Here is a 27,094-nt window from a genome sequence, read left to right on the forward strand (position 1 = left end):
TTTCCTCATGGTTCACTGGGAAAAGCAGTGGTGTGGAGATCAGGATACCAACCCGCTAGCCTGTTTGTTTCTGGTTCTTGAGTTTCTGGATGAGATACTCTTATATTTCAGTTTTCTATACTGCCTGTTTAAGGAGACAGGTCGGAAATTATTAGAGTATGTGAAATTTAAAATTCATTCCTAGTAAACTGTTAAATACCTATAAATACACAGGTTATCTAAGTATAGATGTTCTATTCTTTTTTTTTTAAGAAGGGAATTACACCCCACCTTTTTTTTTTTTTTTAACATCTTTCTTGGAGTAAAATTGCTTTACAATGGTGTGTTAGTTTCTGCTGTATAACAAAGTGAATCAGCTATACATAAACATATATCCCCATATCTCCTCCCTCTTGTGTCTCCCTCCCACCTTCCCTATCACACCCCTCTAGGTGGTCAAAAAGCACCAAGCTGATCTCCCTGTGCTACGTGGCTGCTTCCCACTAGCTATCTATTTTTTTTTTAACTTTCTGTTTTTTCTTTTTTTTTTTTTTAATTTTATTTTCTTTATTTATTTTTGTCTGTGTTGGGTCTTTGTTTCTGTGCGAGGGCTTTCTCTAGTTGCGGCAAGTGGGGGCCACTCTTCATCGTGGTGCGCGGGCCTCTCACTATCGCGGCCTCTCTTGTTGCGGAGCATGGGCTCGAGACGCGCAGGCTCAGTAATTGTGGCTCATGGGCCCAGCTGCTCCGCAGCATGTGGGATCTTCCCAGACCAGGGCTCGAACCCGCATCCCCTGTATTGGCAGGCAGACTCTCAACCATTGCGCCACCAGGGAAGCCCTAGCTATCTATTTTACATTTGGTAGTGTATATATGTCCATGCCACTCTCTCACTTCGTCCCAGCTTACCCTTCCCCCTCCCCGTGTCCTCAAGTCCATTCTCTACGTCTGCGTCTTTATTCCTGTGATGCCTCTAGGTTCATCAGAACCACTTTTTTTTTTAGATTCCATATATGTGTGTTAGCATATGGTATTTGTTTTTCTCTTTCTGACTTACTTCACTCTGTATGACAGTCCCTAGGTCCATCCACCTCACTACAAATAACTCCATTTCCTTTCTTTTTATGGCTGAGTAATATTCCATTGTATATATGTGCCACATCTTCTTTATCCATTCATCTGTCGATGGACACTTAGGTTGCTTCCATGGCCTGGCTATTGTAAATAGAGCTGCAATGAACATTGTGGTACATGACTCTTTTTGAATTATGGTTTTCTCAGGGTATATGCCCAGTAGTGGGATTGCTGGGTTGTATGGTAGTTCTATTTTTAGTTTTTTAAGGAACCTCCATACTGTTCTCCATAGTGGCTGTATCAATTTACATTCCCACCAACAGTGCAAGAGGGTTCCCTTTTCTCCACACCCTCTCCAGCATTTATTGTTTGTAGATTTTTTGATGATGGCCATTCTGACCAGTGTGAGGTGATATCTCATTGTAGTTTTGATTTGCATTTCTCTAATGATTAGTGATGTTGAGCATCCTTTCATTTGTTTGTTGGCAATCTGTATATCTTCTTTGGAGAAATGTCTATTAGGTCTTCTGCCCATTTTTGGATTGGGTTGTTTGTTTTTTTGATATTGAGCTGCATGAGCTGCCTGTATATTTTGGAGATTAATCCTTTGTCAGTTGCTTCGTTTGCAAATATTTTCTCCCATTTTGAGGGTTGTCTTTTGGTATTGTTTATGGTTTCCTTTGCTGTGCAAAAGCTTTTAAGCTTCATTAGGTCCCATTTGTTTATTTTGGTTTTTATTTCCACTACTCTAGGAGGTGGGTCAAAGAGGATCTTGCTGTGATTTATGTCATAGAGTGTTCTGCCTATGTTTTCCTCTAAGAGTTTTATAGTGTCTGGCCTTACATTTTGAGTTTATTTTTGTGTATGGTGTTAGGGAGTGTTCTAATTTCATTCTTTTACATGTAGCTGTCCAGTTTTCCCTGCACCACTTATTGAAGAGGCTGTCTTTTCTCCATTGTATATTCTTGCCTCCTTTATCAAAGATAAGGTGACCATATGTGTGTGAGTTTATCTCTGGGCTTTCTGTCCTGTTGCATTGATCTATATTTCTGTTTTTGTGCCTGTACCATACTGTCTTGATTACTGTAGCTTTATAGTATAGTCTGAAGTCAGGGAACCCGATCCCTCCAGCTCTGTTTTTCTTTCTCAAGATTGTTTTGGCTATTCAGGGTCTTTTGTGTTTCCATACAAATTGTGAACTTTTTTTGTTCTAGTTGTGTGAAAAATGCCATTGGTAATTTGATAGGGATTGCATTGAATCTGTAGATTGCTTTGGGTAGTATAGTCATTTTCACAATGTTGATTCTTCCAATCCAAGAACATGGTATATCTCTCCATCTGTTGGTATCATCTTTAATTTCTTTCAACACTGTCTTATAGTTTTCGGCATACAGGTCTTTTGTCTCCTTAGGTAGGTTTACTCCTAGGTATTTTATTCTTTTTGTTGAGATGGTAAATGGGAGTGTTTCCTTAATTTCTCCTTCAGATTTTTCATCATTAGTGTATAGGAATGCAAAATTTCTTTGCATTAATTTTGTATCCTGCTACTTTACCAAATCCATTGATTAGCTCTAGTAGTTTTCTGGTGGCATCTTTGGAATTCTCTATGTATACTATCATGTCATCTGCAAACAGTGACAGTTTTACTTCTTCTTTTCCAATTTGGATTCCTTTTATTTCTTTTTCTTCTGATTGCTGTGGCTAAAACTTCCAAAACTATGTTGAGTAATAGTGGTGAGAGTGGGCAACCTTGTCTTGTTCCTGATCTTAGTGGAAGTGCTTTCAGTTTTTCACCATTGAGAACAATGTTGGCTGTGGGTTTGTCATATATGGCCTTTATTATGTTGAGGTAAGTTCCCTTTATGCCTACTTTCTGGGGAGTTTTTATCATAAATTTGTCGAAAGCTTTTTCTGCATGTATTGAGTTGATCATATAGTTTTTCTTCTTCAATTTGTTAATATGGTTTATCACATTGATTGTTTTGCATATATTGAAGAATCTTTGCATTCCTGGGATAAACCCCACTTGATCATGGTGTATGATCCTTTTAATGTGCTGTTGGATTTTCTGTTAATGTTTTGTTGAGGATTTTTGCATCTATGTTCATCAGTGATATTGGCCTGTAGTTTTTTCGTGACATCTTTGTATGGTTTTGGTATCAGGGTGATGGTGGCCTCATAGAATGAATTTGGGAGTGTTCCTCCCTCTGCTATATTTTGGGAGAGTTTGAGAAGAATAGGTGTTAGCTCTTCTCTAAATGTTTGATAGAATTCGCCTGTGAAGCCATCTGGTCCTGAGCTTTTGTTTGTTGGAAGATTTTTAATCACAGTTTCAATTTCAGTGCTTGTGATTGGTCTGTTTATATTTTCTGTTTCTTCCTGGTTCAGTCTCTGGAGGCTGTGCTTTTCTAAGAATTTGTCCATTTCTTCCAGGTTGTCCATTTTATTGGCATAGAGTTGCTTGTAGTAATCTCTCATGATCCTTTGTATTTCTGCAGTGTCAGTTGTTACTTCTCCTTTTTCATTTCTAATTCTATTGATTTGAGTCTTCTCCCTTTTTTTCTTGATGATTCTGGCTAGTGGTTTATCAATTTTGTTTATCTTCTCAAAGAACCATCTTTTAGTTTTATTGATCTTAGCTATTGTTTCCTTCATTTCTTTTTCGTTTATTTCTGATCTGATCTTTATGATTTCTTTCCTTCTGATAACTTTGGGGGTTTTTTTGTTCTTCTTTCTCTGATTGCTTTAGGTGTAAGGTTAAGTTGTTTATTTGAGATGTTTCTTGTTTCTTGAGGTAGGATTATATTGCTATAAAGTTCCCTCTTAGAACTGCTTTTGCTGCATCCCATAGGTTTTGGGTTGTCGTGTTTTCATTGTCATTTGTTTCTAGGTAATTTTTGATTCCCTCTTTGATTTCTTCAGTGATCTCTTGGTTATTTAGTAGTATACTCTTTAGCCTCCATGTGTTTGTATTTTTTACATATTTTTTTCCTGTAATTGCTATCTAGTCTCGTAACGTTGTGGTCAGAAAAGATACTTGATATGATTTCAATTTTCTTAAGTTTACCAAGGCTTGATTTGTGACCCAAGATATGACCTTTCCTGGAGAATGTTCCATGAGCACTTGAGAAGAAACTGTATTCTGTTGTTTTTGGATGGAATGTCCTATAAATATCAGTTAAGTCCATCTTGTTTAATGTATCATTTAAAGCTTGTGTTTCCTTATTTATTTTCATTTTGGATGATCTGTCTATTGGTGAAAGTGGGGTGTTAAAGTCCCCTACTATGATTGTGTTACTGTCGATTTCCCCTTTTATGGCTGTTAGTATTTGCCTTATGTATTGAGGTGCTCCTATGTTGGGTGCATAAATATTTACAATTGTTATATCTTCTTCTTGGATCGATCCCTTGATCGTTATGTAGTGTCCTTCTTTGTCTCTTGTAATAGACTTTATTTTGAAGTCTCTTTTGTCTGATATGAGAATTGCTACTCCAGCTTTCTTTTGATTTCCATTTGCATGGAATATCTTTTTCCATCCCCTCACTTTCAGTCTGTACGTGTCCCTAGGTCTGAAGTGGGTTTCTTGTAGACAGCATATATACGGGTCTTGTTTTTGTATCCATTCAGCCAGTCTGTGTTTTGGTTGGAGCATTTAATTCATTTACATTTGAGGTAGTTATCGATATGTGTGTTCCTATTACCATTTTCTTAATTGTATTGGGTTTGTTATTGTAGGTGTTTTCCTTCTCTTGTGCTTCCTGTCTAGAGAAGTTCCTTAAGCATTTGTCGTAGAGCTGGTTTGGTGGTGCCGAATTATCTTAGCTTTTGCTTGTCTGTAAATGTTTTAATTTCTCCGTCAAATCTGAATGAGATCCTTGCTGGGTAGAGTAATCTTGGTTGTAGGTTTTTCCCTTTCATCACTTTAAATATGTCCTTTCACTCCCTTCTGGCTTGCAGAGTTTCTGCTGAAAGATGAGCTGTTAACCTTATGGGGATTCCCTTGTATGTTATTTGTTGTTTTTCCCTTGCTGCTTTAAATATTCTTTCTTTGTATTTAATTTTTGATAGTTTGATTAATATGTGTCTTGGTGTGTTTCTCCTTGGATTTATCCTGTATGGGGCTCTCTGTGCTTCCTGGACTTGATTGACTATTTCCTTTCCCATATTAGGGAAGTTTTCAACTATAATCTCTTCAAATATTTTCTCAGTCCCTTTCTTTTCCTCTTCTTCTTCTGGGACCAGTATAATTCGAATGTTGGTGCGTTTAATGTTTTCCCAGAGGTCTGTGAGACTGTCCTAGATTCTTTTCATTCTTTTTTCTTTATTCTGCTCTGTGGTAGTTATTTCCGCTAGTTTATCTTCCAGGTTACTTATCCGTTCTTCTGCCTCAGTTATTCTGCTATTGATTCCTTCTAGAGAATTTTTAATTTCATTTATTGTGTTGTTCATCGCTGTTTGTTTCCTCTTTAGTTCTTCTAGGTCCTTGTTAAACGTTTCTTATATTTTCTCCATTCTGTTTCCAAGATCTTGGATATCTTTACTCTCATTGCTCTGAATTCTTTTTCAGGTAGACTGCCTATTTCCTCTTCATTTGTTTGGTCTGGTGGGTTTTTACCTTGCTCTTTCATCTGCTCTGTATTTCTCTGTCTTCTCACTTTGCTTTACTTACTGTGTTTGGGGGTCTCCTTTTCACGGGCTGCAGGTTCGTAGTTCCTGTTGTTTTTGGTGTCTGCCGTCAGTGAGTAAGGTTGGGTCAGTGGGTTGTGTAGGCTTCCTGGTGGAGGGGACTGGTGCCTGTGTTCTGGTGGATGAGTCTGGATCTTGTCTTTCTGGTGGGCAGGACCATGTCCGGTGGTGTGTTTTGGGGTGTCTGTGAACTTAATTTGATTTTAGGCAGACTCTCTGCTAATGCGTGGGGTTGTGTTCCTGTCTTGCTAGTTGTTTGGCATAGGGTGTCCAGCATTGTAGCTTGCTGATCATTGAGTGGAGCTGGGTCTTAGCATTGAGATGGAGATCTCTGGGATAGCTTTCACCATTTGATATTACGTGGGGCTGGGAGGTCTCTCGTGGTCCAATGTCATGAACTGGGCTCTCCCACCTCAGAGGCTCAGGCCTGACACCTGGCTCAAGCACAAAAACTGTCAGCCACCCGCCTGGTTGGCAGGAGGAGTCTTGGTAAAAAGCAGATTCTGGGGAATTCCCTGGCAGTCCAGTGGTTAAGACTCCATGCTTTCACTGCAGGGGGCACGAGTTCGATCCCTGGTTGGGGAACTGTGGCAGGCACCTGACACTTGAGAGAGCAGAAGGGTTTAAAGTCAGAAGAACTGGATGAAGTGATGCCTCAGTCACTTGCTGGTTGTGGAACCCAGGCACAGCCCAAATCTCCCTCAGCCTGTTTCTCACATTAATGGAAGTTTGGAAGAAGTTGATTCCAATTCTCATGGATGAGTTTGAGGGGTTCAAGACTTCAGTGGAGGAAGTACCTCCACTCAACCCCAGGGCTGTTCCAATGTTGTTGGGCTCTGCCTGTCACTCATGGCTGGTGCACCTTCTTCCCGGCCCTCAGCTGACCTGGAAGCAGACACGAGATGTTCTATTCTTAATTTCCTTCTCAAACCAACCTAAATGTTTTAAGCAACGTGTTAGTCCTGCACTTGTATTATAAATACATTTTCTTGGAATTATTTCAGCATTCAGGGATTTGGGCAACTTAATTGTCTAGCTATAGAGATTTCAGACAAATAGTTTTGTCAGTACCCAAAGAATAATTCCGTATTTTCTTCTCTAAGTATTTAGAATGAAAGAGCATTGCTCCAAATACGTAGATATAAAGACTTTGTCATTTTAGGAATTTAAGCAAACTTTCATCGTGAGAAATTGGTGTACCCTTGAAGTGGAAGAAAAATAAAAATAAGAAGTGTTTATTTTTACTTTTGAATGTGTTAGTTATAGTCTACCATGTTTTCCAAACAAAAATTAGAGTGCATGGTTCACTTATGAATCAGCAAGACAGACTGGTGGCCACTGGCCTATCTCTGGAAATCTGAGATGTCTGGACATTTTAAGTATAGCACATAGATGAGTAATATTCCATCTAGGTTCTGAAACATAAATTTAATTATACTCCTGCATGTTTTAGAGAGCCCAGAACCCAAGAATTCAAAGATGACTAGGGGCTTGTGAACCCAGAGCCCCACCTCTCTCTTACTTTTCACAGCCACATTTCTTAAAAGGAATCTCTGTACTTACCACCCTTTTTCCTCCCCACCACCTGCCTCTCTCTTCAGCACTTCATACTCCATCTATTCCAGACACTCAGGGATCCAGTAACTGGCTTCAGGTACCCTCTAGGCTAAGCACAGCAGTGCCTAAGGAAATTTTCATGGACAAGGGCTCTTCCGTGGCTGAGATATGCAGTTGAATTTTCAATCAGCAGTTACATTGTGTGTGTGTGTGCTGCCTTTATTGGGCCCCTGGTGCTGTGGCTGTGTGGGGAAGGCTGGAGTAAGCTTATTTTATGATTCCCATTATAATAAAATAATGCAATTAGCCTCTGGCTGGGAGGAGTGTCATCACTGGAGCTCTGATTTTGGTACTTCACATTTTCATTAGTTCAGTGGTTGGTGACAGTGATTTTCAGTTCAGCCAAAATTTTGATTCATTTAGAAGTAATCTGATTGTAGGGTGAGGTTAGACAAAATACCCTGGACAGGAATTCCCCCACCTAATCCTAATTTTATTGATATTTGAAAAAATTTATTGAGTTTTGAAAAAATATACACGATTATTTGATTATAATTATTATTCATATTTGACATTGATATTTGCAATATAATTATTGATAGTCAAAAAATCAAAATAATTATATATGTATGATTATTTTTAGTTCAGATCTTAAGTCTGGTAACTAAAATAACTGTGGCAAGACATTTTGAAAGAGGCTTCATAATACATTAAAGTTAAATTTGTCTCTTCTGATGGCTTTAGCTCAGTAGAATACATATGGCAAGATTAGAAAAAGAATCAAAATACTTTAGCAAGTGGAGGATGGCTCCAGCAAAGGCAGAACTAGATCAGGGAGAGAGAAGATAGGTAAAAAATGAAATGTCATTGGGAAGAATAGCTATTGGGCTGGCCAAAAAGTTCGTTCGCGTCATGCCCGGCATACAAAAACCCGAACGAACTTTTTGGCCAGCCCCATGAAACTTTATGTGATTTAGTGTACAGAATATAAATCTCAGAGAGCTTTGAATCTCTTGGAAATAAATCTTGATTGATTTGTTTAAAAACTTAGATAATAACTTTGGAGGCAGGAAAAACTGAAAGCCCCCCATGTTCCTAAAATTGAATGAAAGATTTCACTCTTATGTTAACCTTGCCCTCATGGCCCAGATGAGCAAAAAATTTGATGTACTTTCTATGTACATAATTTTATTCATTACGGCCCCCCACCCTGCTTCCTTCTCTCCATTACTCTAGGAATGTGGGAAATTACCTTGATGCAGTCTTAGCCTCCAAGGACACTGCCAGGCAAGCTCTCCCAGAGATTATGAGACAGAAAGGCTCAGACACCAGAGTCAGGTGTTGCAGTCACACGATTTACTCAGTTTGAAAACATGCAGTGAGAAGCAAGGGGAAAAGATTCGAACACTTTAACATAGTTAGGTTAGGATATTAATAGGGTGAAAGGTCCATACTCTGGAACCTATGCTTGCAATCTTTATATGTCCTTTCTCTGTGCGGTGTCAGCTTTCCCCAGTGATGGTGTGGTCACAAAAACCAGACCTGTGGTTGAACAAGGGGTCTTAGCAGGTAAAAGGTGTCTGAAGCCAGCATAGACTTGCTCCATCGGAGGGATGCAGGGCAAGTATACCTGGCCAATAGCTATAGCTCACTAGTAATTTGTCTGCATTTTGGGGCAGAGTATACATGGGGCCAGAATTGGACATAATGGGTGTCACCAATGGGTGATCAATTTAGGATGATCTAGCTGTCAATCTGGAGGCAACATGAGCTGGGCTTTATTATGTATCATTAATATTTTATTAGATAGGGAATATTTATTATTAATAATATAAAGTTATAGAAATATATTATTACATTATATTATATCTAAATAAATAGAATTGTAAATTAGATATTATTACATTTATTAATATTTTATTCAATATGAATATTTACGATTTACTTTGTCCTCCCATCAGAACCCTTCTATTTATAAGTAACATTCTTATATGTTTCATTCTTTTCATCTATATTTTAACATAAAAAAACACTCAATTTATTTTGTTTTTTAACATATCTTACACGTTACTAGCATACTATGTACACTATACATATCTTTTTAAAAAAAAAATTTATTTATTTATTTAGGCTGCACCAGGTCTTAGTTGCATGCGGACTTCTTAGTTGTAGCGTGCGAACTCTTAGTTGCGGCATGCATGTGGGATCTAGTTCCCTGACCAGAGATCGAACCTGGGCCCCCTGCATTGGGAGCGTGGAGTCTTACCCACTGGACCATCACGGAAGTCCGTACACTATACACATCTTATGAATTGTGCCTGAGTCTTACAAACTACTTGCTTTCTCATTATCTATGGAAAATCTTAGGAGTTTCATCCATCTGATTTTTACTTTGTCCTCTATACCAGTTTTTAAAAGAACTTTTAAGTATTTATTCAGCAAATTATGGTATATTCATACAGATGGAATATTATGCAGCTAGAAAAATGATAATATAGATCTATATTGCCATGAAAAAATTAGTCAAACAATATTCCTATGTAGAAATAACAGGTAGCAAAAGAGCGTGTCTAGTATAGTCCCAGGTGTATAACGTTATGTATGATATCTACATGCTTACCTGTGCATGGAGGTACCTGGAAGGATGCTCATCCAATTATTAACAGTAGTTTGCTCTGGATGATGACACTTTAGTTGCATTTTACTGTTTTTTGTGTGATCTACTGTATGGTTTGTGTAAATAAACAAGTATCATTTATTTAAAAATAACTGAAATCCAAACATATGTGTGTATACAAATACGTATGCAAATCAACATACCAAGAGGATTATAAGATCAGACCCTTTCTTTTGTAAACCAAAGACGTTTTGCAAGTAGAGAATTATTTTCTGACCTTCGAAATGTTTTACCTCCCTTCAAAATGGTAACCTTCCTGTCTTGGGTCAGAGAATTTTTAACAATGTCCCTTTAGCAGAATGTCCTAAACCTCCCTGATGATAAGACTCAGCCTGGTGGGTACCTGCTAAAAATGTAAATTTCCCCAGGGCCCTTCTCAGATCCACTGAATCAGTATCTCAGGGAGGGACCTGGGATGCCTCAGGTGATTCTGATCAGGAAAATTTAGGAAGCTGTTCTTATAGAAACAAATGCTACAAGCCATGTTTCAAGCTTTATCGAATGCCTCTAGGAAGTGCCTTTCCCAGGCCCAGCTTCCTTTGTTTTAAGAGGCCTGCACTGTTTTGCATGGCTGCCCTGGAAAACTGTCTGTTTGCAGCTTTTTTCTAAGGCCCCTTTCAGGTCTGAGGATTCTTTGACAGTCAAGGAGACACTTCAACAATTTCAATCTGTGTCTATCAGGGTACTGAGTTCTTAGGGCTAGAGGATTCTGGTGATAATTTTTTTAAAAGAAATTCAGGTGTTGCCAGGGACCCCTCTGGTCTCCCTGGAGGACTTGTGTATCACGTGGACAGTCCCCTGGGCCTCTCTCACCTTAGATTCCCTCCTTTGCATGGGAGATGAGGGCATTTTTCCTTAAAAAGGAAAATTATTACCTTATTAAAGTGTTTTTCTTAAGGAACTTATTCTGGGAGAGGGACCGCTGGAATTCTTAGCACCAGAATCATATTTGAATTGAGAATTCTAATTCCTGGCTCACTAGCTGGAGTCAAACGACATTTGCAGCATTTACCTTTCTAATATTGTACGGGAAGATTTTCACAAATACTCCTCAGCATTGTTTGTTCAGTTGTTGTGTCAGCAAAACCCCTCTTAAGTTCTGTTAAAAGGAGCCAAAAGGAAAACAACAATAATAACAACCAAAGACCTACCTCTACCCCAACCCTGTGCAATTGTTTTATTGCTGTAGAGGCAATGAACTGAGGGGCCGGAGAGCAGTGATGAGGATGGGCTTTGAGTCCAGTAGGTCTGGAGTGTTACCCACCATCTACTCGGTGATGACCTTGGGCAAGCTGTTTTCCTCCAGGAAGTTTGGTTTCCTCATCTTAAAGTAGGGCAATAATACCAAATATACAGGTGCGATGGGAGGATTTACATTAAATGAATTAAAATAGTGTTTGAAAGATTTGCGGCACACAATGTGCATTTAATCAATTACTTTCTATCCAGGTTTTTTTTGTTTTTTAATGGAGGGTTAACAAGCGGCACCTGTCCCTGAAGAGTGTGGATTTTATATACTCTGCAATGTAAATAGTAATAAAATAATTTTTAAAAATGTCAAAACGCAGAGCACAGTGCCTCTAGGACCCAGGGCACCTTGCCAGGAGGGGAGGGTTCCCCCACAGGCAGAGTGCTCTCTCTAGCAGGGTCTGTCCAGATGAGACCATACCCCAGAAAGTGCTTCTAGGATCTCCAGGTTTGGAGTTGGATTATGCTCTATCTCAACTCCCTGTTAATCAGGCTGAGTACACCTTGCCTTGCCTGCCAGCCTGAGCACACCCAGACCAGCCCCATAAGTCTCCTAGAAGCCTGCCCATTGACAGCCTTGCACCCCAAGGTCAACCCAGACCACAGCCACCTCCTTCCAGCCAGAACTCCCCCCGTAACACCAGTCTGGGGCCTCCTCAGACTTATAAGCCATGCAGCTGACTCTGAGTTGCACAGCTAATTCTTTTGACAACTTTGTGGCCAAGTGAACCCATTGCCGAGTTCTTACACAGGGCGGGGCGGGTATGGGGGATGCTGGGGTTTGGAGTTTGTGCCACTGGCAGGGAGAGGAGACGCAAATAGAAGGCAGCATCCATTGAGAACTGAGAACTTTCTCTCCCCGTTAAGTCTGATTCCTGATGCTTTCATCCTTTTTGCTCTTACTCTAACACCTTTTCATTGTAGTGATGATGGCAGCAATGCCAACATGTTACCAATGGTGGTAATAATGATGATGATGATGATGATGTTTAAAAAGAGGGGGGCCTTTCTTGGGCTGTTCTCCCTTCCTGCTGTTGTTCCTCTCTGGTCCTCACTTCCCCTAAACAAACCCGCTCCTGCCCCCCCCACCCCACCCCCACCCCACTTTCACAACCCTGCACTGGGCTCTCTGAAACCCTTGATTCACAGTAAATGAAACACTCAGCTGGACTCCACCTCCTTGCTTTAATTTAGACTTGGCTTTCTCCTGAGGGCATTGCTTCCTGATAACCACCTCAAGGGATGCTTCCTATTTAGATGGAAAGAGAAATCTAAGCAGGAGCTGGCTCTGTGGTCCAGGCAGAGAAGCTCCAACAAAGGCTCTGGGGCAGAAATGAGCTTGGCAGGGTCTCAGGAGCAACAACTACAAAGAAAGGCCAGTGTAGCTCCAGGAAGTGAGGTTGGGAGTCTGCAGCCTGAGCTGTGCTTGAAGAAGGCAGCAGGGTCCACTCATGTAGGACGTGGAGGCTGCCTTAGCTCAGGCTGCTATAACAGAACACCACAGAAAGGGTGGCTTAAACAGACATTTACTTCTCACAGTTCTGGTGGCTGAGAAGTCCAAGATCAAGGTGCTGGCAGACTTGGTTCTTAGTGAGGGCCCTCTTCCTGGCTTGTGGACGGCCACCTTCTCGCTGTGTGCTTACAGGGCCATTCCTAGGTGCATGCACGTGGAGCTAACAAACTTTGAAAGTGAGCAAGAGTAACATTAAATAACGAAATGTGAAGGCATGAGGGGCAGAGCAATACTTTGAATGCCTCTCTCCTGGATGTTCTTATAGGGGCTGTGGGTGGCCGCTTGTGGAAGAAGGAGTCCTTTAAGTGAATATGCACAGTTATTGGTATGGTCCTTTGATTTGGAAAGTTAAGGGTATGCCGGGCCTTGTCTCCTGAAAAGTGCCCTTCCCTCAGGCAGAGTTTTAACTGCCAGCACTTCAGTCGTACATGTACTTGAGCAATTCTTGTGCCTTGTCATCGTTTGTTTACATGTCTTTCTCTTCATGCTGTGAGCAAGCCCCCTGTTTTATATTGCCTTTATCTTCTGTATACCTACCCCAGGGTACATGCTAGGCATTCAAGAAACGCATATTGAAGGAGAGTGTCTTTATAATTCTAATCTGCCATCCAGTGTACAGGCCAACTAAATTGCTCAGATAGCCTGGAACTTTTCATGTCAGGTTCCTTTGCTCCCATTTAATGATACTTTATAATCATGTTGCAAATACGTATGTAACTGCATGTGTGTGTGTGTGTGTGTGTGTGTGTGTGTATCCCCAAATCTTAACATTCTTGAGGAAATCTGATTAAAAGTGTTTAGTTTATTACATTTATTTGAGGTCTTCTGACTATAATTTAAGGATCTTACACTGTAATACATAATGACGTGTTGAAAAATTATCTATTGCCCAAACAATAACTACAATTTAAAAAGAAAAATACACACAATCCTATCCATTCATCAAACCATGTTCTCATATACTTTCCAATTCTTTTCTTTTCTTTTGTAATTTCTTTGTTTTTGCCATCAGGATAGATACTTTTTTTTTTGGCTGCACTGCATGGCTTGCGGGATCTTAATTCCCCAACCAAGGATCAAACCCGTGCCCCTTGTAATGGAAGCATGGAGTCTTAACCATTGGACTGCCAGGGAAGTCCCAGACTTCTTTATATAATTTTAAATGATGGCTTGCTACGCCAATTAAGTTGATTTGCTGTTATTTAATAGCCCTCCATCCTTGGACATTATGGTTTCCATCTTGTGTTATTATAAATAGGCATACAATGAAGTGCTGTCCCACCTCCCAGTCACCCTCTGCCATCTAACCTCCAGTCCCATCTTGCCATTGAAACAACACTGGCCAGGGTGAGCAGTGGTCCTCTTCCTGGTGAATGTCTTCTGTTCTTATCTTAGTTGAACTCCTCGAAGTTCCATGTTGGCTATTCTTCCCTTCTTAAAGTTCATTCTTCTCTTGACTTCTTGGACACCCTGCTCCAGAGGATTTTTTCCTTCCCCTTCTGGCAGTTCCTCTTTTATCTCTACTCTGAGGACTTAAGCTTGCCCCTTAAATATTGGCATTCTCAGGGATGGGTTCTATCCGTATTCTTCTCCTGCCTCAGTCTTCATCACTTCTCTGAATAGTCTCATTATCTCCCATGACTTCAGCTTTCTTGATACCTTGGCGATTTCCAAATCTCTTCCTCCACCTCAAATCTCTCTACCCAAACACTCATCAATACCTGGCATATAGTAGATACTTGAACATCTCCACCTGGAGAACTCATAGTCCTCAAAACTCAGTCAGTCCTTAGTCGAATTCACCATCCTTCCTCAAGCCCCTCTCAAAATCTGCTCCCACTCCTGTGTTTCCTATTTTGGCAAAAGGCACTGTCATCTACTTAGCCAGAAACCTAAGAGTCACCGTAGACTCCCTTTCCTCTTCCTTACCTCGCATCTGATCAGGCAGGCACCCAATCTGCTGATTACACTTCCTTAATTTCTCTTGAAGTGGCTCCTTTTGTCTAACTTCATAGTCACAACATCTCTCACCTGCATTCCCACAAAAATCCTTTTTTTTTTTGCTCGTCTTGTCATTCTTACTGATGCCCCTCCCCACAACTGCCACCCAACTCATCCATCTTCCAAGAAGCTGACAGAGTGATCTTTATAAAATGCCAGTCTAATCCCACTTCTATTGTGTCACAGTAGAACACTGTCCCTGCTTGCCTAGACAGCCTTACTTCCTGACACCTCAAGAGCAAGCCCATGGTCTTCCTTCCTTGTTTCTCCACTTGTTATTTATTGCCTTCACCTGGAAAGCTCTTGCCCCTCTTTTTGTCTCACAAACTCATTCCTACCTGTCCTTTAGAATGTGTAAGCTACCTCATTTCTGGAAAGCCTTCCCTAAACTCCATACCCCTAGTCTGGTGAGGAACACCTCTCCTGAAAGCCCCCAGACTACCCTGAGTCTGCCAGGAATGTCAACACTTACATGGTTTCTTATAATTTACTGATTGTCTACTACAATAAACTGAACTCTCTGAGGATAGAGCCTAAGTCTTTTATGAGGGGGTTCTGACTTGACAGAAGGTGTTTGGTAATTACTTGTTGGATAGAAGTTCTTCAGAGAAAAACATTCTAGGAGTGGGGTTCACATGTGCAAGCCCTCATGTGAAAAATATGTACTACTGTAACTTGTTTTTCCAAAGAGTTGTATTGATTTATACCGCCACCAGCAATGCTACTGTATCAATTGAATCACTTTTTTTCAACATCTGAGTCAGAACTATGTATTGTGCCAGAATATTTGTATTTCTACTGTAAAAGTATGTCATCATTTGGAGTAGTGTGATGCAATAGAACTTTCTGCAGTGGTGGAAATATTCTATATCTACACTGTCCAATGTAACCACTAGCCACATGTGGCTACTGATTGAGCACTGGAAATGTGACTAAGAAACTGAATTTTTTGTTTCCTTTAATTTTAGTTAATTTTTAAAAATAAATTTATCTATTTTATTTATTTATTTTTGGCTGCATTGGGTCTTCGTTGCTGTGTGCAGGCTTTCTCTACTTGTGGCGAGTGGGGGCTACTCTTTCTTGCGGTGCGCGGGCTTCTCATTGCAGTGGCTTCTCTTGTTGTGGAGCACGGGCTCTAGGCGCGTGGGCCTCAGCAGTTGTGGCACACAGGCTCAGTAGTTGTGGCTCGCAGGCTCTAGAGCGCAGGCTCAGTAGCTGTGGCGCATGGGGGGCTTAGTTGCTCTGCGGCATGTGGGATCTTCCCAGACTAGGGTTCGAACCCATGTCCCCTGCATTGGCAGGCGGATTCTTAACCACTGCGCCACCAGGGAAGCCCTAATTTTAGTTAATTTAAATTTAAATGTATTCAATACTCACGTGTGGCAAGTGGTTATCATATTGGACAGTGGGATTCTAGAGAGAAAAAGGAAATCATTCAGCAGATATAATTGCTCCATTCTGGGTTCCTTTGTTCCTTTTTAAATGCTTAGTGGTGTAAGCTCATGTCACTAAGGTGTGACCAGTTCACAAATGCTGCCATTGTTATTGTTTGCCCGCACTGCCTAATTTGGGAAACATTTTTTTTAAATGGCGCTTTCATCAGGAGAGTAACACCTTACATCAGGAATACAGCCAAAACGTCTAATTCTGAAGACTTGAAGGAAAATGGGAAATGTTACAGTGCTTTTTATTCAGAGGCAGGCACCTAGCCATTCCAAAGGAGGCCAGAAGCCTAGCACTTTCAGAGAGGCATCTGCTGTACTTGTTTTTCCACATCAACTGCCAAACTTGTTTTGATTAGGCAGGAAGTGAAGCAACTTTTCAGGGAGAGAGCCGGGCATCTGTATCTTGTCAGCTGGTCAGATAAGACCTTTTACCTTTTACCTTCTTGTGAGTCTAGGCCGAGTTTCGCTTTTCAACTTAAGAGCAGGATGGGCCGTACTTTTTTCTCTTACAACATGGTTTCCTTAAGATTTCAAATCCAAGATTATATTTTTAATCAGTGTACCTGTTTTGATTCTCCAAATAATTTACATGCCCTTAAAATTAGGAAACGTTTATTTATCATGCACAATTCTTTATACATAGAGGACTCTAAAACGAATAAATGTACTGAGTTGAATTCGATGAATCCTGCCTGATAAGCATTTGTGACCTACTTTTTTAAAAAAAGCCTTTGAAAAGCTGGTGATGGGAGAGGAGTTTTAATCTCTTCACTGGAGTTATTGGAAATGTGCCAAAGAGATAACCTGGAGTATATTTTTCTCAAAAGTCGTGTTTTAAACGTAGGGGTACAGTGTGTACAGTGTGTGTGTGTGTGTGTGTGTGTGTGTGTGTGTGTGTGTCCTGTAGGCAGGACAGAAAAAACTTTTCGGTTCCTTTTGGAAGAGAACTCGGAAGGAGGTTCTGCAAACCTCTCCAAAAAGGGTTCGTACAGGATGCGCACACGAGCGTGAGGGAAGAACCCGTGGACAAACAGGCCGCCCAGGGCTCACTGCTACACGCAAACTTGCAGCGCTCCCCCGGCGGGCTCCCGGAGCCGGACCGGCTGCTCCCAGTGCTCGCCGCGGAGCGAACCATCAGGTCCGCCGGTGGGGGGTGTTGGGTGTCGGGGCTGCGGGACGCTCTGTCCTCGGGGTCCCCCTGCTGCCGCCGCCCTCTTTCGTCCCCTGCCGGGAGTCGCGCGTGACACGGCCCTCTGCGGGGATCTCGAGGGCGCGGCGCCGGCGAACCCTCCCCTGGGTCGCGCGGGGGTGGTAGCGGCCCATTTGAGAGTTTCGCGGGCCAGGCGGCGGGCGCAGAGGCGCTGCCTCGGGCCGGGGGCGGACCGACGCCGCGCTGAGGGGGGAGGGACAAAGGGGTGGGTTCCCGCGGGCCGGCACCTGGCTAAAACCCGGCTGCGGGGCGGAGGACTGACGTGCCGCCGGGAGGAGGAGGAGGAGAAAGAACCGGGCCCAGGACCTGCGCGCCCACGCGGGACCCGCGCCCGAAGATGCCGGTGCGAGGAGGTCGCGGGTTTCCACCTCGGGGGGAGATGTCAGGTTGGCTCCAAGTAAGTGCCCACTTGCGTCCCGCTTGGTTGGGAGAAGGGTCGCGAGGACGGGGCATGGGAGCGCGTGGTGGGCTTCCCAGATGCGCATTAGGTGGCTGGGATTCTCCCATCCGGTGGTGGGGTTGAGGGCAGGGAGTAGGTTTCACCGGACAGGGGTGGTGGCTCGTGGCCTCCAGGGCTCCTGGATCCTTCTCTCTGTTCTCTAAAGTCACTTGGATTTCAGGTTAAGTCGCGAGTAGGGAAGACTGTCTTGAACTCTGTCTTGGATTGCTGCTACTTCGGAGGCATCTCGTTGTTCCTGTTGTGTCGCCTGCCCTATGCCTTTGTGTTTTCCTTCTCTGTTTCAAACCGCACTCTCTACTTGATGCAAAATTACAGGCATGTGTGCGTGAGACAAACTGACAGCTCTCTGGTGACCAGAATCCTCTCTTTCCCTTTTAATCAGTTGCCTCTGCAATGTAAGTAAAAGTTATTTGCAGTAGGGAATGGATATGTACTCTGGTATTATCTTACCTGTCACCAGTTCCTTTTCTTTTATGTCTTCATTTGTAAAGTTTCTGCCTTACACAGTAGTTTATTTTAAGTTATAAATAATCAGGGTTTTGACTACAGGGTTTTAACATTCTTGAAATGTGGATGAACTTGGGAGTGAATACTCCAGGGCTTAGTAATGGAAAGGAATACAGCCTCCCACCTCTATTTTAGCTTCAGTTCTTAGGCAGCGCTGCTTCCTTGGCAGCTGTCTGGCCTGAGTAATGGTTGTGGTTTCCCTGCAGTTCCCAGCGTAGACTCATCCCATCCTAGAAATTGCCTTCCCTCCCTCCCTCCCTCAGCTAGGGGAATCTCAGCAGAGAAGAGGCCCTTTTCCTCAGATCTCTAGGTGGTCTGTGCTGGGTGTGCTGACAGTCACCTTGGGAGAACAGGTCCACCCGTGTCAGGATTATTCCTGGGAGAGACAGTCTACACGCAAACCTTGGAAGTGGACCATTTTCATTTTAAGTGAGGAGTTACTAGTAGTGATTGCATTTGTGGCAAAGTGCCATTTAATATCTTGCCTGAGAGAATGAAATATGGTTATTCAATAAATTTTTCATGAACAACTTCACTGTGGGGAATATAAATGTTAAGAGTGTGCCTCTACCACACTGTCTTGTTGGGGAAGAATGCAAATAATTAAGACTCTGATGCATTCCAATTAGAAGCATGAACAGGATACTGTAGTTTCCTCTCTCCGGGGAGACGAGAGAAGGAGGGTGCTTTACTAAGGCAACGGTGGCTTTTGAGGTGTTTCTTGAGCTTTTTCAGAGCTGCTGTCAGAGATTGATGAAGGGAGATTGTTTTCCCCCTGAGCTGCTGCTGCAGCTTTTTCAGGACCACGCAGCTAATAACTTAATGAGCATCCACGTGTGCCGGTCCACTGTGAGCAGGTGGGGTAGAAGATAGGCAAGACTCAACTTCTGCCATCAAGAGTCTGTTCGATCTGAAAATTTTAGATGTTTTTTAAGACTCTGCAAACTCTCTCTGCTGGGATACCTGCGGCTTAAGGAGGGAGTATGCGATACAGATGCACATTCTGCAATACAGAAATGCAACGAAGTGTGGGTTTGTTCCATGCACACTCCCTTCAGGGTTTCTTTTTGGGAAGAAAGTTTGCCCTTTGAACAGATACCTCACAGGGTAAGCCAATCTAGAAAATGGGGCTAATAACACGTCTCATAAGGCGAGGACTGAGCGAAATGACATAGGGTGCCTGGCTAGTGGATGCTACGTAGACAGTAGCTAGTATAGTCATCCCTCAGTATCCTGGGATGGGGGGAAGAATGGTTCCGGGACCCCCCTCGGATACCAGAATCCAAGGATGCTCCAAGTCCTTTATATAAAATGGTGTAGTATTTTCCTATAACCTGGGGGCATCCTCCTGTACACTTTAAATCCTCTCTAGGTTACTTACAGTACCCGATACAATGTAAATATTATGGAAATAGTTGTAAATACAGTGTAAATGCTGTGTAAATAGTTGCTGGTGTGTGGCAAAGTCAAGTTGTGCTTTTTGGAACTTTCTGGAATTTTTTCCCCCCCCCATATATTTTTTTTTTTTCCCCCCCCATATATTTTTGATCCACAGTTGGTTGAATCCTTGGATATGGAGGGCCAACTGTAATAACCAAAACAGGTGCTGAAAACCCTTAAGTGCTGGGCTCTGGGTTACTGAGCACAAATAGGAGGTGCCAGGTATGTTAGGGCAGTTGCTGAGGGAAAGAGCAAGAGATGCTCACACTCTCTTGAAAGGCTTTAAATGCCAGGAAGAGAACTTTGAGAAAAAGGGGAAAAAAGTCACAGAAATCCCTAATGTATTAATGACTTGACTCTTCCTATAAAGAAGTGAACCAGTTTCCCAGTAAACAGGGCTACCCCCACACACCCTACACAGGGAATATTACTCTTTTGGGGGCTCTCATATGCTTAAGACCCCAAATTTTTTAGCATCACCCCCTGGGGAGTTCCATTTGCAAGGGTTTCTGCCTACATTTGTTTAACTTTTAATCTGATTCTTTGTACATTGACGAAAGGTCACAGCCAGGCATTGCTCTTATGCTGGAGAAGTGCCTGGGAATTCGAGGGAGATGATTAAATCCCTACTGTGACTTTTGAGCTTAGCAAGGTTTTCTCTTCTGAAGAAGGCTTTCTTTTTAGGAGACAGGTAAGTTTTTGAAACTAGGCGGGGCCACTGTAGTTCTGTGTACTGTCATACGTTCTGTAGTTAAAAGTTATGCAGATTTGGCAGGGGTGTGGCATGAAGTGTGGGAGGGGCTGGTGGGGTGAAGACTCAGGAAGGGTTAGTAATCACGCTGAAACTTTCAACATACCTCTACCAAGAGTATGAGCCATCCGGGAATTCCTTGCCTAATCCCTAAAACAAATCCCATTGAGGAGTTGTGGCTGCAGATTAGCTTATCGAGGTTGAGAGCTGACACCCTATAAAATGCCTCATTGATCAGACTCTAAGCAGTAATCGGGGCCAACATGTGCTGGCTGGAATGGCCTTCGACCAGCCAGCCTTGGTACTGAGAGGCATTTTCCATTGAAAATTGGGTGGGTGTGGCAGAATGATTATCTCATGTGTTTTACTGAGTTGTTTCTTCATCCTAAATCCAAGGGGCAGGGTCAGAAACATACAGTCAGACAGAGGTCAGATTCAACACCTATTTAGTGGGTTAAAAACTTCGATGTTTTACATGGGCTTTTTTTTTTTAATTTATTCATTTATTTATTTTTGGCTGTGTTGGATCTTCGTTGCTACGCATGGGCTTTCTCTAGTTGCAGCGAGCGGGAGCTGTTCTTCACTGGGCTGCATGGGCTTCTCATTGTGGTGGCTTCTCTTCTTGCAGAGCGCAGGCTCTAGGCGCGTGGGCTTCAGTAGTTGTGGTGCGCAGGCTCAGTAGTTGCGGCTCGTGGGCTTACTTGCTTCGTGGCACGTGGGATCCTCCCGGACGAGGGCTCGAACCTGTGTCCCCTGCATCGGCAGGCGGATTCTTAACCACTGTGCCACCAGGGAAGTCCCTACATGGACTTTTTTAAGGTTAAAAAAGAAATGTTCCCTAAAATGATTTAGAACCTACTTCGTCCCCACAGGAATTTTTATGACGGCCCTTGTGAGAGAAAGCTCGTATGGCTAGCAAATTTATGAGGGTCTGAGGTGGTATTGCCATTAAAAATTTTGCAAAAACTGTATAACAGCAATGGAGAAAAGTTATCAGGCACTCAGTCCTAACATCCAGTATTGGCAATAGCTAGTTCCAGATTTGAAGGTTACCTAGGAAAGCAGTCGATTAACTTTGTACACTGCCTACAGCACAGTGTGAGGAAGAGAGTTCTGAGTTGGAAAAATACCTGCTTCCGCTTTTGCAGCTTGATTAGGAAATGCCCTTCTTGGAACTTAGCGTCTGACTGCTAGAGCCCGGGCAGGCCTGCCTGGGCCTTCCCGTGACGGTGACTGTTTCATTTGGGTTTTTTAAGGGGGCTCGCGCCTCCATCAGCCAAAGCTGTGTCAGTCTCGATAACCTGTGAACTCAAAAGGGAGACTCAGGACTGTCATATTGAAAAAATGCCTATTACATTAAACATTTTCTCTGCCTTTTTTGCTGTCTTCAAAACAGTGTTGTTTCCAAAGTGTGCTGTGCAGACAGATTTACAGGTGGCACAGGGAGGGACATAGCCCATTCTTTAATTACTGTGCATGACCCTTGTAGTTCAGGACTAAAAAAACATAAAGCCGGTCGCCAAACTCATTTATTTCATGGATAGATTGCTTAGAATGAGGCAAAAATAAGTATTACATAAAGCGGTGAGTTCGATTTAAGAAAAATAGTAAGTTATTAGGATGAGTGGTATGAGAATAAGGCAAAAATTGTGAAGACAGCCCTTGAAATCTGAGATTTGGAAAATACTCTTAAAATATGAGTGTGATGTTTAGGTATGGAGAGCTAGGTGTACCTCAACCACACCTTCAGGAAAGTCGGACACAGAATGGCCCAGAAAAGCCAGGAAAGTTGAATTTGATGGACTTTGTGTCTTAATGTGTGCATCTTGCTCTTGTCCACCCGGTTTTCTTTTCTGTTGGCTGCAGACAATGTATTCGTGAAGCTATTTAATGTCTTCCCTAAGTCTCATTCCTTTCTTCGCTTCCCGCAAGCCATTCTGCAGTTTTAAAGTCTGTTGGTGTGACATTTGGGGTAGGATAGAGTGAAAAGGGGGGAAATGCTTTGGCACTCCTGGGGGACATCACTCTGTTACCAAGTGCATCTCAGTCACCATCTGTCAGCGCCTAAGAATACAGAGACCCAGGCAGCCTCACATGTAATGCATCTAACTCTTTAAAAATGGAGCTTTTATTGGGTCTGCAAAATAGGCTTTAACAAGGATTGTTGTAGGAATTGGAAGTCTTGAGGTAGGAAAAAAGAAACCCTGCCGTGACCTGGAGAAATGAGCAATTGAAGTTCATGTTCATGATAGGTGAATAAAACCACAATAGAAAACACTTTGCTTCAGTCAGCAAAATCCCTAATTGTGTGTGTGTGCACACTCTTTATGAGAAGTCCTAGGCCTTCAATTAGTAACTTGAGTCATTTAAAATCAGTACAGATATTTCTTTAAGTGCCTCTGCCAGATGGTTAAAGTTAAATCAGGTCTTTAACCTTAAAAACATAATGCAGCTTTTCTTAGTCACTTATACACCATTGTGTGTTGCAAACCATAGCAGTATAAATTTCTGTAATAATGAATGTTTATTTTAACTTTCAAACTAAATATTTAGCCTGATTAGAATATTCATAGATTATAGGTTCTATTTGTGTTTCTCTTCCCCCATCATTGTGTGTGAGTGTTGAGGGGTTGGAGAGTCTGGAGGGTGGCAGGAATGGTAGTAGCGGTGAAAGACTCTTGATAGATCCTTTGAGAGTAAAATATTTGTTGGGTGTTACACAGGAAGCTCTACTGACCCCAGAATTTCAAATTATACCATTAATCATGGCAAAGACTTCATGTCACATCCTTGAGTACAAATGTTTACTGAATTTTACCCATATGCATATGTAAACATGGATTTCAGAGTTAATGTGATAATTATTATTTGTATTGTAGACTTTACTCAGCCGTATGAAGTACATACATTATGTTCACAAGAGAAAATGACATCATCTTTGAAAACTTTAATTATAGTATGCTTCATCTGATAGACACCCTATATAAGCATGGGACTAAATATATAGCTATATATTTATAGTTAGTGACAATATAGTTAGTGACAAGTCAGAGGCATTTAGAGAGAATATATGTAATACATTGTGGGAGAGAATTATTGGGATAGTTTGCTGGTCGGTAAGAGTTATTAGGCTGTAATTAATAGATAATGATTAGAATCCAGTTGTATCTTTTTTCTCTTTTTTTGGTGGGGGGGAGCGGTGCCGTGCCACACAGCTTGTGGGATCTTTGGACCCTGGACCCCCTGCAGTGGAAGCCTGGAGTCCTAACCACTGGACAGCCAGGGAATCCCAGAATCCAGTTGTATCTTTGCCATTGTATGTGTTAGAAAAACCTTTGATAGAGATGAGAGAACACTGCAGATACTCTAGACTTTGTCACTTAGTTGAAGGTGAACCCGGGAAATAATGCATTCTAGTCATCAGTAGGATTTACTGAACTCCTCTTCTAAGACTTGTAGCTTCTTGGACCTTTGTTCTTCGGAGGAGGAAATGATGTTCCAAGTGTAGCTGTTTGTTTCCATTCGCTGAGAGCCATTTCTTACAAGGGAAGTGTTCCAAGTCCTAGGCTGTGGGGTTCCTTCTCTGCCTCCTCTTGCCCGTAGCACCTGAGAACCTGTGTGGCGGGGAGGAGGGGTAATGTACCTGTGAGAGGCAAGTAGCCTGTTCTCAATCCTAGGAAAGCTGTTCCCAAATATACCTAGCAAAGCAGAAAGAAATTCTTTGAAGGAGTTAGTATTAGCAAAACTCGTCAGGACTTCCCTGGTGGCGCAGTGGTTAAGAATCCGCCTGCCAATGCAGGGGACAGAGGTTCGAGCCCTGATCGGGGAAGATCCCACATGCCGCGGAGCAACTAAGCCTGTGCGCCGTAACTACTGAGCCTGCGCTCTAGAGCCCGTGAGCCACAACTACTGAAGCCCACGCGCCTAGAGCCCGTGTTCTGCAACAAAAGAAGCACTGCAATGAGATGCCCGTGCACCGCAACGAAGAGTAGCCCCCGCTCCCCGCAGCTAGAGAAAGACCATGCACAGCAACGAAGACCCAACGCAGCCAGAAATAAATAAATAAGTAAAAGTAACAATTTAAAAAAACCCATCTTTAAAAAAAAAAAAACTCATCATTTCTGCTTTTGAAAAGAATGAATAGTTTAGAAGAAACTTCCTGGTGAGCTCATTTTTAGAAGTCCAGTTCCTCCCTTACCCTTCTTCACTCAGGCTGAATCAGTTGCCGCCTGGCCTGTGACTGGTTGGTGTGCACATGCCAGTGTTTATTCGAGCCCTTATCACATCTGCCACATGCCAGTCATTTCCCGTCAGCCGTGAGCCCCTCCCTGGTCTGAGTCATCTTGGTCACCCCAGAAGCTGACAGGGCACCAAGCACATGCACTACGGGTTGACCACATTGTACTGACTTGATCAGAAGGCTTGTTGCATAAACTAGTAAGAATGGAAGACATCGAGAACTTAGAAAAGTGGATTCCTGACATTGATATAGTGTGAGTGGATGATAGTTTGTCCATGAGAAAAAAAAATGGTGTAGAATTTTATACAGACCCTTTCTTTAATGGTGTATAAGCTATTCTACGAATTAGCTTGGTGACTTTAGCTAAGGCGTGTAATTCTAGTTCTCAGTTTCTTTATAGGGAAATGAATAGTTATATTTGATCAACTCTGAAGTCTTTTACAGTGCTTAAGATTCTGAGTGTTTGGTATAAAGCCTAGAGAACATTCTAGGTAATTTCTGTTGGTTCATGCCATCTTTATAAGTGCTACCACACTCCTTAAACAACTTGTGTGTGTGTTTTCTTTCTCTCTGTTTTCTCTTTTAAGAAGAGAGCCAATGCATTCTCTCTGCAAAGCAATTTCCAAAGAGTGGCTGTCTTGTTTAGCTCATGAAATGCTGGAAAGATCTATTATTCAGTTGCAACTTAAATAATGTACCAGCTCAGTGGGTGCTGAGTTCTCGTCCTCACTCTGCAGCCCCAAGCCAGCAACTGCAACCGTCTCCCAGGGCTTCCTGAGAATCGTTCTTTCTCCTTCCTCTTTCCCTCCACCCTTCCTAGTAAAAGCTGTGTCCTGGGAGCCTCCAGCACCCCTCCTTTCCCCATGGACTCCTCTCCCAGGGACCGCATTGCCTGTAGCACGAGCACGGCAGGTAAGGCAGGCCTGCCACTGGGAACCCTTTCTGATTTGCTCTTCACAAATGCGCTGAAGACGAGCCTCCTGGTGACTGTCTCAAGACCTCATTCACTGTTACGGACTGATGTGAAGTCACTCGCCAGCAGCCATGTTTCAGGGTTACCTCAAGCACATCAAAGTTTTTCTGCCTAACTTCAGGGAGAGCACTTCGCCTGCCTTGGCCCGGTCTGTTTAGTGTCTGGGTGAGTTTTAAGAGGGGAGAGAGATTTGTGGCATCTCAGACACCCATTGAAATTTTCCAGAAATGGAACTGGAAACATTCATGCTTTTCTTTCGGGAGTTATTATTAAGTGTCTAAAAACAGTCAAGTGGCGACACGTTGAAATGAAGAGGCAACGAGTTCATTTGGTGGCCTTCTTTCTAGCAGAACCCAATTCGGATTTTAATCAAAGGTCTGGGAGAAGTATTTGGTCTGCTTATACTGCTTAAGCACACAGTCTGCAGATGTCTTTACTCAAGAGTCAGGAAGAGGCAGGAAAGGTAGACTCAATGTACCAAAGAACTGAGGTGAAAAACATTTGCCTGAAACTGAGAAAAATTTTCCTGTGGGAACAGTGGTATCCCGGGTCTGTCCTCCAAAGCCTGCTTACTCACAATGGAGCTTTTTCTATATTATTATTTTTATTTTTTAAATTGAAGTATAATTTACAGACAGTAAAATGTACAACTCTCAAGTGGAGAGCTTGATTTTTTTTTACTGTAGTAAAACACAATAAGGTCCACTATTTTAACCATTCTTTTTTTTTTTAACATCTTTATTGGAGTATAATTGCTTTACAATGGTGTGTTGGTTTCTGCTGTATAACAAAGTGAATCAGCTATATGCGTACATATATCCCCTTATCCCCTCCCTCCTGCGTCTCCCTCCTCCCTCCCTTATTTTAACCATTCTAAGCGTGCACTTCTGTGGCATTTAATTGTGCAGCCACCACCACTATCCAGTTGCAGAGCCAGATGAACTTTTACGTGAATGTATTCATCTGTGTGATTACCACCTAGATAAAAAAATAGAACTTTCCATCACTCCAGAAGGTTCTCTCTTGTCACTTTTCCGACTGTTCACCACGCCACCCACAAGGGAACCTCTCTTCTGACATCTCTCACCATCCTATAGTTTTGCTTCACCTTGAGAGGATCTGTATAAATGAAATCAGCATTTGGTGTCTGGTTTCTTTCCTCAGAGTAACCTTTGTGTTGTTATGCAATTCAGTAGTTCTTTTTTTTTTTTTTTATTGCTGAGTAGTAAATACTCCGTTTGTATGAATTTACCAGTTTGTTTATCCATTCTTTTGTTGACGGATATTTGGGTTGTTGTCAGGTTTTTGTTTTGTTTGTATCATGGATGAAGC

The 27,094-nt window shown here is 42.3% G+C and overlaps 1 protein-coding gene across 5 annotated transcripts in view; it reads left to right on the plus strand.

The window, feature by feature from the left end:
• TJP2 (tight junction protein 2) overlaps nucleotides 1–27,094 on the plus strand; it is a 132,878-nt gene that overhangs the window by 31,961 nt on the left and 73,823 nt on the right. For 2 of the 5 annotated variants that reach the window (XM_057548621.1, XM_057548624.1), the window contains exon 1: nucleotides 17,594–17,788. The exons of the other annotated variants lie outside the window; for them this stretch is intronic. In XM_057548621.1, the coding sequence (XP_057404604.1) occupies nucleotides 17,729–17,788 (60 nt within the window). In that variant the 5' untranslated portion in view covers nucleotides 17,594–17,728. Of the gene's footprint in view, nucleotides 1–17,593; nucleotides 17,789–27,094 lie in introns of those variants that run through there. 5 annotated transcript variants of the gene reach the window in all.

The sequence above is a fragment of the Balaenoptera acutorostrata genome, chromosome 6, assembly GCF_949987535.1.
Source record: "Balaenoptera acutorostrata chromosome 6, mBalAcu1.1, whole genome shotgun sequence".
Lineage (NCBI taxonomy): Eukaryota > Metazoa > Chordata > Mammalia > Artiodactyla > Balaenopteridae > Balaenoptera > Balaenoptera acutorostrata.